Source organism: Eumetopias jubatus, unplaced genomic scaffold (genome assembly GCF_037043125.1).
Source record: "Eumetopias jubatus isolate StellerSeaLion01/CBP00866 unplaced genomic scaffold, mEumJub1_p1.0 scaffold_7, whole genome shotgun sequence".
Lineage (NCBI taxonomy): Eukaryota > Metazoa > Chordata > Mammalia > Carnivora > Otariidae > Eumetopias > Eumetopias jubatus.
In genome coordinates, this window is record NW_028274813.1 from 82042909 (window position 1) to 82058225 (window position 15317).

Consider the following 15317-nt stretch of genomic DNA (forward strand, 5'->3'; position numbering starts at 1 on the left):
TCCATGAAAATTTCTAAATGCACCAGCTATAAACTCAGTCTCATGACTTTAAAAAGCCAATTTTACTAATACGCAATTTAAAATCTGGGAAACATTGTCTGAAGCTATTATCTAAATAAATGTGTTTCAAACTGCAGGAACCAGATTCATTTCTGGGCAGTGAAATAAACATACTGAATTGCAGCCAGCTTTTTTAGAAGGGGTAGAATAAGATAGGATGTAATAAAAAATAGCGAAGTTAGGTACTGGTCCATAAAACTTTTCTTTCAGTTATATATACTATTTCAATTACATATACATGTATCATGATCAAAAAAATGTTTAAAGACCTTGAACACAACTATTTTCATTTTCATAACTCATTTAATCCCATATTCTGATTTCTAAATTTCTAAGTACATACCTCAATGTTTCGCTTAATAAAATCCTGGCTGTGTTTACCCCTGAGCTCAGTCTTTTCTGTATTTGAAAAAGGTTTCTTTTCTGCTTTGATCAATGATTCGTTTCCTCCCACATTGTAGGTAAAATCTAATATTAAAAAAGTTCAAAGTTTTTCATAATTATAATTGTCCATTATGCTAAAATTTTAAATTTAAGCATACATTAATATATATATATATATATATACACATTAAATATATAAGAAATAAAACAAACAGGGGTGCCTGGGTGGCTCAGTCGTTGGGCGTCTGTCTTCGGCTCAGGTCATGTTCCCAGGGTCCTGGGATCGAGCCCCGCGTCGGGCTCCCTGCTCGGCGGGAAGCCTGCTTCTCCCTCTCCCACTCCCCCTGCTTGTGTTCCCTCTCTCGCTGTGTCTCTCTCTGTCAAATAAATAAATAAAATCTTTAAAAAAAAAAAAGAAAGCAAACATTAAAATATATAAGCATGCATTAAAATATATAAGAAATAAAACACATATAGAATAACTTCTAAATTCCAAATCCAGAAATCTAATATATATGGAAATTTACTCTTACGGAAAAAGATGTGATACACACACACACACACATACGCACACAGACACTAGAATATTACTCAGCCATAAAAAAGGGAAAGATCTTGCCATTTGTGACAACATGGATAAACCTAGAGGGTATTATGCTCAGTGAAATGAGTCAGACTGAGGAAGACAATTACCATATGATTTCACTCATAGGTGGAATCTAAAAAGCAAAACAAATGGACAAATAAGGAAACAAAAGGCAGAAGGGTGAGAGGATGGGTTAGCCCGGTGATGGGTATTAAGGAGGGCACGTTCTGCATGGAGCACTGGGTGTTACACACAAACAGTGAATCATGGAACACTACATCAAAAACTAATGATGTAATGTATGGTGATTAACATAATAATAAAAAAAAGAATCATACCTATAAATACAGAGAGCAAAACAATGGTTGCCAGAGGGGAGAAGTTTGAGGAGATGGGCTAAATGGGTGAAGGGGAATGGCACACCCAGGCTTCCAGTTAGGGAATGAATAAGTCACGGGGATGAAAGGCACGGCATAAGGAATATAGTCAGTGGTATCATAATAGTGTCGCATGGTGACAGAGGGGAGCTACACTTGTGGTGAGCACAGATTACAGTGTAAACTTGTTGAGTCACTATGTTGTAACCTGAAATTAGTGTAACGTGTGTCAACTATACTCCAATGAAGCTAATTAATATAATATATTTTATCTCAGTTTTTATATGAAACAAGTCTTCCCTAGAGTCATTTCCTGCTATTCTATTACTATGCCATCACCCTCTCTGAACAGTAACTTTTTGTTCACACCTATCTTTTAAGCAAAGTCTGGGCACAAGGGTCCTGGATGTCCGACATCCCATCTGCACAAACCCTGAGAGCTCATCTTAGTTTGTCATTTTTCTCAACCTTGGAAAAGAGGCCTGAGTCAACTTCTGAGGTGTTCAGACCCTGGGTGCTCAGAACAAGGGTAAGAAAAATACTTATGGACTCTTATTCCCTTTATTATAGATCTTGTTTTCACTGTGGTCACGTTTAAAGCATTTAAAACAAGATCATGTGATCGCTTCTTTAAAGCTCTAAAAACAGGCATAAAGAAGAGCCTTCTTAAACAACAAATGGAGTCCACCCTACAAGAGAGGATAAATTACCACATTAAAATCCAAAAGGGAAAAACACTAGCCAGTAGCTCAATCCAGACAAGGTTTACTTAAAAGTTATCTTTGTCTTATAAAAGAGGGTATGTCAATAAGAAGGATTAAGGGAGCTAGTCAGTTGGTATATTTATAGCTAGTTATCAAAGATTCAATACAAATTTAATAATTAAAGAATATATTTTGATAACAAAAGCTGGAAAGGACCAGGAAAAGGGCAAGATCTCTGGATTTAAATTCTTTTCAAACAAAAATAAATTTGAGTAAGAATGAAGTTTCACTCAAATTTAAGTTACAAGTTTCTAGGCAAATCAATCTGTATTTTATCATCGGGATTTTATTTATTTGATCAATAACTTTTTTTTGAAAGATTTTATTTATTTATTCATGAGAGACACACAGAGAGAGAGGCAGAGACAGAGGGAGAAGCAGGCTCCCCAAGGAGCAGGGAGCCTGATGTGGAACTCGATCCCAGGACCCCGGGGATCATGACCTGAGCCGAAGGCAGACGCTTAACCAACTGAGCCACTCAGGCGCCCCATTTTTTTTTAAAGATTTTATTTATTTATTCATGAGAGAGAGAGAGAAGCAGAGGGAGAAGTAGGCTCTCAAGGAGCAGGGAGCCCGATGAGGGACTCAATCCCAGGACCCCAGGATCATGACCTGAGCCAAAGGCAGATGCCTAACCATCTGAGCCACTCAGGTGCCCGATCAATAACGTTTTTTAATCAACTACCAGTAAAGTATAAGGGGTTTTTTTTGGTGAGTGGCCTCCTTAGATATAAAATATGCAACTTTTTCCCATAATCCAAGTTGTATATAGTCTTTTAAGTTGAAATATGAGGTTTACTCATTCAGTTTAAGTTTCATATACTCCTAAATAATACAACATTAAAATAACTCAAATTAAATGCATTCGTGTCTACATTTATAATAGTCTCTTAAATTGTAGTGGAAAACATTGGGTTGTCTGGTCAGAACTATCTCACTAGAAATGTCTTCTCCTCTCCACCCTGGTGGTGACCAACAGTAGAAGTTGCCACGTTCCTGTATTAACCCCAACCCTTGCTGGGCTGGATGAGTTGGTTGGACCAGTGGCAGGCACCTAACCCAAGCTGGATCAGTTGTTGTCTTCTCTGCAATTTTGAAATTGAGTCTCCCTCTCAATGACTAACCACGGAATTTGCTCTTGGGAATAAAAAAAGCTGTCTACCTCCAGGATTAATTTCATAAATTTTCTTTTTTGCTTAAGCTAGTTTTCTATTACTTGAAACCAGCTTTTCTTTAACTCTTTATTACATAAAATTTAAATATCCAAAGGTAGAAAGAATGGTATCATAAACCCTCAACAACTAACTTCAACAATGATTAACTTGTGACCAATCTTGTTTCATCTAGAACCTCAACCTACTTTCACCTACCTCTGGATTAAATCACATCAAATTATTTCATCTGTGAATATTTCTGTGTATAGCTAGTATTTTCTTGTGACAATATGCAAAATCACACAAATCGAAACATACCTTGATTAACATTCTGTATACGGTTTTCATATTCTTCTGGAGGGACTTGAGTGTGAAACACTGAGAAAAAGGTGTCTTCATGCTCATATCGAGAAGGATCTACTGATTTAAAAAATCACTCGTTCAATACACAAAATAAGTAAGAAATTGCCTACATGAACAGTTGTTTAAAAGGAAGACCTAACATCCTCTGCAATATTCCTCAATCCCCTCTACATACACATTTCTTAAGATGTCACTTCCAGGTAGAAATGATAATCATCTTTATACACATTAGGCACTGAAACAAACAGCAGAAAATCAAGATAGTCAAGAAGCATTTCCCTAGGACTTCTATGCAAAGAGGATGTACAAGTGTGTGCTAACATATCACATTAACTCTCTGGAGTTAATGTATCCAAATTCCAACATTCATAATATAGAGTAATATGCACACTGAATAACTTCGTGGGGTTTTTTTTTCTTTTGGATCCCCAAATAGATTTCAGATATATGGTCATTAAGATAAAAGCATGTGTCTGAAAGAGAAAACCAGGACACTCTTACCAGTTAGCTTTCTTTCTTTGGGATAGCTCTGGGATTTATGCTCTTGGGCTAATACCCATAAAGAAATTAGGAAATTGCGTTTTTTTCAACTCTTCTTGTTTCAATGTAATTTATTTTATTTTCTCCTTTTAGCTAATGTAGACACTGTGTATCTGTAAGAAACTGCTAACATAAGCAAGTAACCTTTTCTTTTAAGTCTCCACAACTTAACATGAGAGACTCTGCCAGGTTGTGGCCCAGAACTGTTTTTGCTTCAGAAACATGACAAGCCTGGGGATATTATAGTATCCACCACCTATCTCTGAAACAAACCTGGTTCAAGCACCCTCTTAGAGATGATACAGGCAAAGGAAGTTGGCAGGAGATACATTCACCCCAACACACAAATATCACCCAATTCAAAACATACAATGTCTGAGGGTAAAAAGAAATGTACTGATTCCAATTCCCTAATTTAGAATTCAAAACAATGGAGCATCATTGGGATTGACATTACAATGTTAATCCCACATGATCTTTGATGAGTTAATCTAGCAGATCAGTGGTGTAAACCTTGGGTGGAAGAGGGGTAAGCCACTTTTGTGTAAAATGCAGAAAGGTTTAAAGTCCTTTTTGAGTGGTAATATATTTATTTTTGATCCCATAGTTCCTTTTTTTAATTCTTTTTTTTAAATATTTTATTTATTTATTTATGAGAGACACAGGGAGAGAGAGAGGGAGAGAAGCAGAGGGAGAAGCAGGCTCCCAAGGAGCAGGGAGCGCGATGCGGGACACGATCCCAAGACCCCGGGATCATGACCTGAGATGAAGGCAGATGCCTAACCATCTGAGCCACCCAGGCGCCCTCCCATAGTTCCTTTTTAATAGCAGTTTCACTCACTTTTATACCGAAGCACCTAGAAAGACACAAAAATACGAGAACTTGCAGTACTAAAAACTGCTACAGCAAGGTGATATTTGGAAATAATTTTAACCTAAGGGCTTTTCCCAGGCTAAAATGATTCTTGTGATCCTGTGGCTCTTCAACAATGGTCTCAGTGGTATTCTGTACACTCAATACCTCAGACAGAAGGTGAGTACAGCCTAGAGCAAAGGCCTCATAGCTCAGCTTTGAGCTTAAAAGACAACAGTTCTGGGGCACCTGGGTGGCTCAGTCGGTTAAGCATCTGCCTTCAGCTCAGGTCATGATCCCAGGGTCCTCAGATCGAGTCCCAAATTAGGCTCTCTGCTCAGCAGGGAGTCTGCTTCTCCCTCTCCCTCTGCCTGTCACTCTGCCTACTTGTGATCTCTCTCTCTTTCAAATAAATAAAATCTTTAAAAAAAAGACAACAGTTTTGAAAGTCAGTTATTCAATTTCAGGAGCTTAACTCCTCAAGAGAAAAAATAAAAAACATTTTCTGAATTTCCAAAGTCCTGCTTTAGAAAACTCTTCCTTACAATAAAAAAAAAAAGGAATTACTATAGAAGAAGTAATGAAATTAGAAAATAGTCATTGGGTAACCATCATAATAATAACTGATTCAGGTAAGAATCACCAATGGATGGTAAATGTCGTGGATGAAAGTTTGAAGAATGACACAATAGCTTCAGAGTATCTCCCTGAAAGATGACTTACTCAGTACAAAAGGAAAACCAGTACCTTTACAGGGAGAAACCTGGCAGACACCACCTTAACCAAGTGATCAAGGTTCACCTCACCAGTTATGTGACAATTTTTACATCACACCCTTTCTGATAGGATCCATTGAGGACACAGTGGGAGTCCTGCCAAAAATGCATAACCTGAACCTAATTTTGTGGAAATAGAAACAAACCCAGACGGGGGAACAGTCTACAAAATATCAAGCCTAGAGTCTTCGAAAATGCCAATGTCATAAAACACAAAGAACGACTAAAGAGACATGACAACTAAGCGCAATACATGATAAGGGATTTTCTTTGGTTAGAAAGGATTTTAGTGGGACAATTGGCAAAATATGAAGAAAGTCTGTAGATTGGACAATAGTATTGAATCAGTGCTAATTTCTTGACTTGTGTGTGTGCACACAAGCCCGTGTCCTTGTGTGAAGAGGAAGACAGAGGGGAGACACATCTAGACAGAGACAGAGACATAGGAGGATGTGGTAATATGTTAACACTTGGAGAATCTGGATAAAGGGTTTTTGAAAATTCTTTGAGCTTTTCTTGAGACTTTAAGTCTGAAATTATAACCAAAATTAAATTTAATAGGAAATTTTAAAAGATCCCTCTCCTCACTACAAATATTTATGTGGGGGCAAAAAAATCTCCCTTCAGAGATCATGAGTCAGAGTTTGAAGGACTAAGCACATTCGAAATAAGAGTCTTAAAAGAGAAAAATTGCAGGATGGGATTTAAGTTGTTTCATGCCACCTAAGGAAGAAATTAAAGCCCCATCCAAGGCAGTGGAGAAGGATCTAGAAGAGCATTAGAGGAAATGAGTTTAGAGTAGACACAAGTGTGAGGCTGCTCCCTAGTAAGCGTTCCCTTGGAGATAGTTGAAATCCTGAAAGTGGACTGAGATCCCCAAAGAAAAGGAGGAAACCCAGAGCAGAGTGGGCTCTGCCTCACTGCACACCTGCAACCCTGCAAGGAGACTCCACACACAGTGCTCCACAACTTACTGATAGCAGCAAAGCAATGGCAGCGTGCCATGTTTAGAGACAGGGCCTGAAATTCATCCCCTGCTCTCTCAATCTTTCTCTCTCACACACACACACCACAGTTCCTCATGGCTGGCCTATAGCATGGAGATCTAGAAGTTCTCACCCCTGTGAACTACATGAAGCCTTCCCCCACTGCACATCATGATGCCAACCAAAAATGCACATATCCAAATGTCCTCTAGAATTGAAAACCATTCTATTAGACTAATTTCAATAAATTCAAAATATCAAAGCAATATTATAAATTTCTGTATTAGCTTTTAAAATATAGGGCTTATAAAAAATTCTGGAGAACAAGGGAAAGTCACCATGATTTTCCAATTAACTATTAGATCAATAAGGAAAGAAGTATACAATAACAATGTGTAGAGAATAGTGGTAACACCATGTACTAAAGTACGCACTTTAGAGATAAAGCTATATTCAGAAATAAATTCATAGCAATGATGCTTTTATCATATTGTTATAGACCAAACTGTATCCCTCCAAAACGTGCATGTTGAAGCCCTAACCTCCAGTGTGCCTGTGTTCAAAGACAGGGCCTTTAAGGAGGTAGTTAAAGCTAAATAAGGTCACTGAGTCCGACCCTAGTCTAATAGAATTTATTGCCTTATAAGAAGAGGAAAGGACACCAGAGATCTCTTTATCCCTTTCCCCACTTCCCTTGGCACAGAGAAAAGGTCATGAGGACATGGAGAAGGTGGACATCTGCAAGCTGGGAAGAAAGACCTCACCGAAAAATGAATTTTCCAGCACCTTGATCTTGGACTTCAAACCTCCAGAGCTGTGAGAAAATAAATTTCTGCTGGTTAAGCCACCCAACCTGTGGTATTTTTTTTTTTATGGCAGTCCTAGAAGACTAATATACATATTTTAAGAGAAAATGAAATGAGCTTAACTAATGTAACTGAAGAAGCTACAGAAAACAATAACAAGGTCAAGAAAAAAAGTAATGGGGTACCTGGGTAGCTCTGTTGTTAAGCATCTGCCTTCGGCTCAGGTCATGATCCCAGGGTCCTGGGATCGAGTCCCACACTTGGCTCTCTGCTCAGCAGGAAGTCTGCTTCTCCCTCTCCCTCTACCTGCTGCTCCCCCTGCTTGTGTTCCCTCTCTCGCTATGTCTCTCTCTGTCTAATAAATAAATAAAATCTTTTGAAAAAAGAAGAAGAAAAGAAATAATAAAGAAACAAGCTAGAATGAGCAAAGAAATTCAAAACTGGCTCGGGCACCTGGGTGGCTCAGTTGGTTAAGCGACTGCCTTCGGCTCAGGTCATGATCCTGAAGTCCCGGGATCGAGTCCCGCATCGGGCTCCCTGCTCAGCAGGGAGTCTGCTTCTCCCTCTGACCCTCTTCCCTCTCGTGCTCTCTGTCTCTCATTCTCTCTCTCTCAAATAAATAAATAAAATCTTTAAAAAAAAAAAAAGAAAAGAAATTCAAAACTGGCTCTTGAAGGTATAAAAAGAAAAATGTACAAGTGTAATTAAAAAAAAAAACACTAATTGTAATCAAGATAACATGTTTTTGTGAAAGAACACACAGATCACTGGAACCGAATAGAGAGTTCAGAAATAGATCCACAAAAATACAGTGAACTGATCTTTAAGAAAAGAGCAAAGGCACAGGGCCCTGGGTGGCTCAGTCATTGGGCATCTGCCTTCAGCTCAGATCATGATCCCAGGGTCCTGGGATCAAGCCCCGCGTCAGGCTCCTTGCTCAGCAAGGAGCCTGCTTCTCCCTCTCCCACTCCCCCTGCTTGTGTTCCCTCTCTCGCTGTGTCTCTCTCTCTCTCTGTCAAATAAATAAATTAACTCTTTTTTTAAAAAAGAGCAAAGGCAATTCAGTGGAGAGAGGATGATCTCTTTAACATGGTACTGGAATAACTGGATGTCCATATGCAAAAAAAGAAAGGAAGGGAGGGAGGGAGACAGGGAGGCAAATCTAGACAGAGACCTTACACTTTTCACAAATACTAATTCAACTAAATGTAAAATGCAAAACTATAAAATTTCTAAAAGAGGGCGCCTGGGTGGCTCAGTCGTTAAGCATCTGCCTTCGGCTCAGGTCATGATCCCAGGGTCCTGGGATCGAGTCCCACATCAGGCTCCCTGCTCCACGGGAAGCCTGCTTCTCCCTCTCCCACTCCCCCTGCTTGTGTTCCTGCTCTCGCTATGTCTCTCTCTGTCAAATAAATAAATAAAATCTAAAAATAAATAAATAAATAAATAAAATAAAATTTCTAAAAGAAAACATAGGAGAAAAATCCATGTGCTCTGGGGTTTGGTGATGAGTTTTCATATACACCAAAAGCATGATCCGTGAAAGAACAAAACTGATATACTGAACTTTATTAAAATTAAAAATTTCTGCTCTACAAAAGACACTGTAAAGAGAACAAAAAGACAAGCGACAGGATGGAAGAAAATACTTACAAAACACATATCTGATAGAGGGTTTGTATCCAAAATATACAAAGCACTTAAAACTTAACAGTAAGAAAACAATCCAATTTTTTTAAATGGGCAAGAGATCTGAACAGACAACTCACTAAAGAAAATATACAGAGAGCAAATGAGAACCTGAAAAGATAGTCAATATGATTTGCCATTAGGGAATTGCAAATGCAAATTAAAACAATATACCACTGTATACCTATTAGAATGGCTAAAATCCAGAAAACAATACCAATTGCTGCCAAGAATGCAAAGCAACAGGAACTCTCATTCTCTGCTTGTGGGAATACAAAATGGTACAGCCAACTTGAAAGACAGGCAGTTTCTTACAAAGTTAAACAGTCTTCCCGTATGTTCTAGCAATCCTGCTCCTAGATATTTATCTAAGTAAACTGAAAATTTATGTCCACAAAAAAACCTACAAAAAATGTTTAAAGCAGCTTTATTCATAATCACCAAAAACGGGAAGCAGTCAAGATACCTTTCAATAGCTGAAGGTATACACAAACTGTGGTACATCCATAGAATGAAATATCATTCAGTGACAAAAAGAAAGCAGCTATGAAGCCACAGAAAGATACTGATGAATCTTAAAGGCATATTGCTAAGTGAAAGAACCCAATCTGAAAAGGCTACATAGCATATGGTCCCAATTATATAACATTCTGGAAAAGGCAAACTATAGAGACAGTTAAAAGATCAGACGCGTCTAGAGGTGTGGCGGGAGGAGGGAGCGTTGACTGGGAATTCACACGGCATTTTTCACAGCGGTAAAACTAGTCTGTGTGACACTCTACTGCTGGTCCCATGACACCATGCGTTCTGACAACCTAGAGCTTCACAACACAAAGAGTGAACCTTGACGCATGAAAGTTTTCAAAATATAATTTAGGATGTCAGAGAATCCCAAGATGGAATGCAGCCTGTTACCAAATAATCTAACCATATTACAAATGTCTGAAACAATCTCACTGAGGGCGGGAGAGGAAAAAGGTGTTCACCTCAAGTATCTGTGGAAATGAGTGGAGTCTGCAAGACTAAAGACAGTAGAGACTGCGCCTGAGCACTGAACTCCAGGTGACGAAGCTGCCTCCTCTAGCAGTTAACACAGGTTAACAATCTTAGTTTCACTACACATACAGCAGGATTGAGCAACAAGTGAAGAGAAGGCCAATGGTGAGCGCCAGGTTTCTCACTGTTGGAGTGTGGGTTACAAATAAGCAAGGGGAAAAGGTTAGAATGATTCATGTGATAACAGCATAAAATTGGAGACATCAGTATGAATCCACGTTTAGCTTAATATAGATACAGATGGTTACACATAGAAATATTTATAGATAATTATATAACATGTTAGGATACCCACAAATAATTCCTTCCTTAAAGGGCCTAGAATCAATGACTCCCCAGTAGCAACAAGCACACTTAGCATCCAGATCTTGGTTTCTAATATCATTCTCCAATCAGAGGAACCAGGGCTCCCCGAAGAGACAACTGATTCTAGGGCTCAGGTAGGAAATATACAAGCTGGGGAGGAAAAAAAAAAGGAAATATACAAGCCGAGTCTGGTGCATCCTTTAGTGTCAGAAAGTAAGGAAGTGCTCAGTGACAACAAAACAAAACTCGCAACATTGGAGGTACATCAAAGGGACACAGGGGTGGGGTAGGGGACCCTGGGTGGCTCGGGGGACCCTGGGTGTCTCAGTCAGTTGAGCATCCAACTCTTGATTTCAGAATCAGCTCAGATCATGATATCAGGGTTGTGAGATCGAGCTCCCTCTACCTCTGCCCCCTTCTTAAAAAAAAAAAAAAGGGGGACACAGGAGCCAACTGAAAGAGCTCCCAATGACCAAAACTGGAAAAATCTGAGCAGCCAAATAAAGGGATATTAGATTACTATAATCCAATGTATAAAATAAATATCCACAAGTCTATATTGACATAAAAAATGATTGAATAAATACATGGGAAGAGGGGCACCTGGGTGGCTCAGTCGTTAAGTGTCTGCCTTCGGCTCAGGTCATGATCCCAGGGTCCTGGGATCGAGCCCCACATCGGGCCGCCTGCTCAGAGGAAAGCCTGCTTCTCCCTCTCTCACTCCCCCTGCTTGTGTTCCCTCTCTGGCTGTGTCTCTCTCTGCTAAATAAATAAATAAATACATACATACATACATACATACACATGGGAAGAATAGACAAATCTCCCATGCAGAATAATTCAAAATAATTTATGTAAATACTCCGCCTTCAAGGAGGTGAAGCCTTAACTCCCCACTTTTCAAGGATGGGCTGTACATAGTAACTTCCTTCTAGAGACAGGATGAAAAAGGGGAAAAATTGAAGAACTTGACAGTGGAGAAATCTGACAAACACCTCCTCAGCCAGGTGATTGATGTTGCCATCCATATTGATAAGTTATGTGCATACATAGTATGATGTGATGGAATGGAAATGGCACTTTAACTTGGTAGTCTTCCTCCCAAGAACATACAACCCTCATCAAATCATAAGAAAAACATGAATAAATCACAATTGCTGGACATTCTGCAAGATACCTAATGAGTACTCCTCATAACTGCCAAAGTCATCAAAAGTCTGAGAACGTGCATAGCCAAGAGTGGTCTAGGGAGACATGAGGAGGCAGATACTAATGTAATGTGGTATCCAGGATGGCACCCTGGAACAGAAAAAAAAAGGGTAAAAACTAAAAGTCCAAAGAAAGTGTAGGCTTTAGTTAATATTAATGTATCAGTTGGCGCCTGGGTGGCTCAGTCGGTTAAGCATCTGCCTTCGGCTGAGGTCATGATCCCGGAGTCCTGGGATCAAGTCCTGCATCAGGCTCCCTGCTCAGTGGAGAGTCGGCTTCTCCCTCTCCCTCTGCCTGTCGCTCCCCCTGCTTGTGCTTACTCTCTCTCTGTCTCCCTCTGTCAAATGGATAAATAAAATCTTTAAAAATAATAATAATAATGTATTAATATCAGTTCATTAATTTTAAGAAATGTATCATACTATACTAATAATAGGGGAAACTGGTTGCAGATATACGGGAAATCACTACACTATTGTCCTAATTTCTCTGTAAATCTAAAACTGTGCTTAAAAAAAGTTAACTTAAAAAAAAACTTTTAAATTGAAAAGAGAAGGAAGACAGGAATGAAATCAGAAATAAGAAATGTGGTACAATAAACAATAAAGAGAATTCTTCTTTTAACATACTATATGAAATTTTATTAGTAAAATGTTCAATCTTGGTGAAATGGATGCTTTGAAATCTCACCGACATGGACGTATTGCCAGAGTTGACTCAGAAGACTAGAAAACTGAAATATAATAGTAAATATGAAAGAAGCTGAGAAAAGAGTCAGAGAATTGCTTCCAGGAAATTATTTGAACCAGATGGTTCAAAAAAGATTTCCAGTGAAATCTTTCAAGTTTTTAGGGAACAGATAATCCCCACATTATATAAACTATTTCAAAGCATAGAAATAAATGAACAGCCAGCCGCAACCATTTTATGAAGTTAACATCGCCTAACAAAGCATACACACACACCCTCCCAAGCCACCTCTGCTGTCAACACCAGAACGTACATGCACGTAAGCACACACACACACACGCATGCACACACACACACACAGCAAATCTCACTTATAAATATAGATGCAAAAATTCTGAGTAAATTCAGCCATTCAAATCTGGTACTAAATTAAAAGAATAATCCTTCATTTCTTGGGTCAAGAAATATTGACCCAAGAATAAAACTCATTTAGTATTTAAATTATTTATTTTAGGGGCACTTGGGTGGCTCAGCTGGTTAAGCGTCTGCCTTCAGCTCGGGTCATGGTCCTGGGATCCTGGGATCTGAGCCCCACATTGGGCTCCCTGCTCAGCAGAGAGCCTGCTTCCCCCTCTCCCTCTGCTGCCCCGCCCCCCCCACTAATGTGCGCGCATGTGCGCGCTCTCTCTCTCTCGCTCGCTCTCTCTCAGGTAAATAAATAAAATCTCTTAAAATAAATAAATATATATTTATTTTAAAACATTAAATAAGTTTGTCTAGAAAAACTTGATAGCTTAAATAGATAATGAAATGCATTCATAAATTTCAACACTAAGTCTTTATAAAATTCTCAGAATAGAAATAATTATCCAAAAGGACACAAAAATTAACATTATTTCCAGGTGATCATAAACTAACAAGACTCAAAGAAAGCAACTAAAGATAATTAGAATTAATAAGATAATTTAATTATAGCTGAGGCCCAGAAGAGATCAATGTTCCAACTCAAGCGGTCAAGCAGAGAGGGCAAATCCTCCCTTATTTCACCCTTTAGTTCTAGTCAGATCTTCAACAGATCGGATGGTGCCCACCCACACCGGGGAGGGTAATGCATGCCACTCAGCCCACCAATTCAAATGCTGTCTTTTCTGGAAACACCCTCAAAGACACACCCAGAAATAATGCTTACCCAGACATCTAGGCATCCCACGATCCAGTCAAGGTGACACATAAAATTAACCATCACAAAGTCTGGATGGATGATGAAACCATTAACCCAGAGAGAGGAAAACACACAGAGGGAGAAACAGATTTCAACAATGAGAAGTAAGGGGGAAGAGAGAAGAAAAAGAAGAGAGCTGGCAGGGAATAGTGACCCCAGTAAAAATGCTACTAGTCTGTGACTGGTCAACTGTGCCAGATGCTAGAGGTCAAGCAGGATAAAAACTGAGGGTTAGAATTTAAGAGGACTCCTGAGGAAGCAGTCTCTGTAGTGTGAAAGGAAAAAACACAGACCACTAAAGAGTTGAGAAGTAAACGGAAGTTGACCAGGTAGCCCCAGTAGGTGTGGACTGTCCTTTCAAGAAGTCTGACTTTTAAGAAGAGGGAAAGGAAATGGGACCTGTTTGGGAGTAGGGTGAAGAACTGAGGGGGGAGGTTTTATTTGTATGTTTGGCTGGTTTGATGGCTCTTTCTGTTTTAGGACCAGAAGATTCAAACATAGTAAGCTGAAGGAAAGGAGACAGAGGACAGATAGAAGCTCTAGGTGAGACACAGAATGATGGATGGGTCGGGAGCCAGGGGCGGAGTGAAGGGGACGGGATGTCGCTGACCTTGGCCTTGGAGAACAGCACCTTCCCTCAATCTAAGGTAAGAAAGATGGGGGATGGAGGAGAACAGAGTGCAGTTTAGAGACATAAGGAGAGAATGTGGAAGGGATTCCCACCCAGGTGGTTGCTTTCTCTGGACAGCAAGCAGGTGGAAGTGAAGGACTTGCAGAAGACAAGAGGTTAAACACACAGCAAGCATTTGGAATAGCCACTTTGGAGAATGCAAAAGAGATTGCTAGGCAATATTAAGACTGTAACAGAGGTTAAAAGCCAAAAATCCTTAACCTCCTAGTTACCACAATTGATTTTCTCCCTCAATCCTCTGCAAATCAGAGCTGAAAGAAACCACCATATTTTCTTAGACTATTCAATCTTATCATCCACGAGCAGAAGTGGCATATACCTGAATTTCACAGGAAAGCACTTTCAAAGAGGTATTTTCAGATTATTAGAAGCCTGCTTGATTAAGATTCTGCTGTGTTGTGCCTACATACACTTATAAATTTAGAGCTGGAAACACAGAGGCCAACGTGACAAAGGAAAAAGGAATAACTTCCATCAAAAACACTGATGATGAACAATTCTATCATTAGATGTGTTTGCCTCAGAGAGTACAGCATTCTGTCTCCATTCGTCAGAGAAATGCTTAAAAACTAAGGGAAAACTCCTGGTATGGTAAGGAGTTTTGATTTTCACCAAATTTCTCTATAAAAACTTAAAAGTGGCCCCTCAAAATGGGGTGGAAAGACTTTTAAAGTATCTCTAGCAAGTGCAATCTTGTCTACCTCAGCATCTCAATAGTTAAACTTGAGGTTATTAACTCTGCATTATCAACTCAAAATATGGTTTTAAAAAATCAATTTAATGTGGTTTTTACCTTTCTCTTGTT

General features: G+C 39.2%; 1 protein-coding gene across 2 annotated transcripts in view; it reads right to left on the reverse strand.

The window, feature by feature from the left end:
* The window catches only part of FSIP1 (fibrous sheath interacting protein 1), a 186395-nt gene that overhangs the window by 148324 nt on the left and 22754 nt on the right, over positions 1-15317 (reverse strand). The window contains exons 5-6 of one of the 2 annotated variants that reach the window (XM_028119580.1): positions 3644-3742; positions 404-528 (exon numbers count right to left, since the gene is read on the reverse strand). In XM_028119580.1, the coding sequence (XP_027975381.1) occupies positions 404-528; positions 3644-3742 (224 nt within the window). Of the gene's footprint in view, positions 1-403; positions 529-3643; positions 3746-15317 lie in introns of both variants that reach the window. The other variant, XM_088025100.1, reaches the window with a different exon arrangement.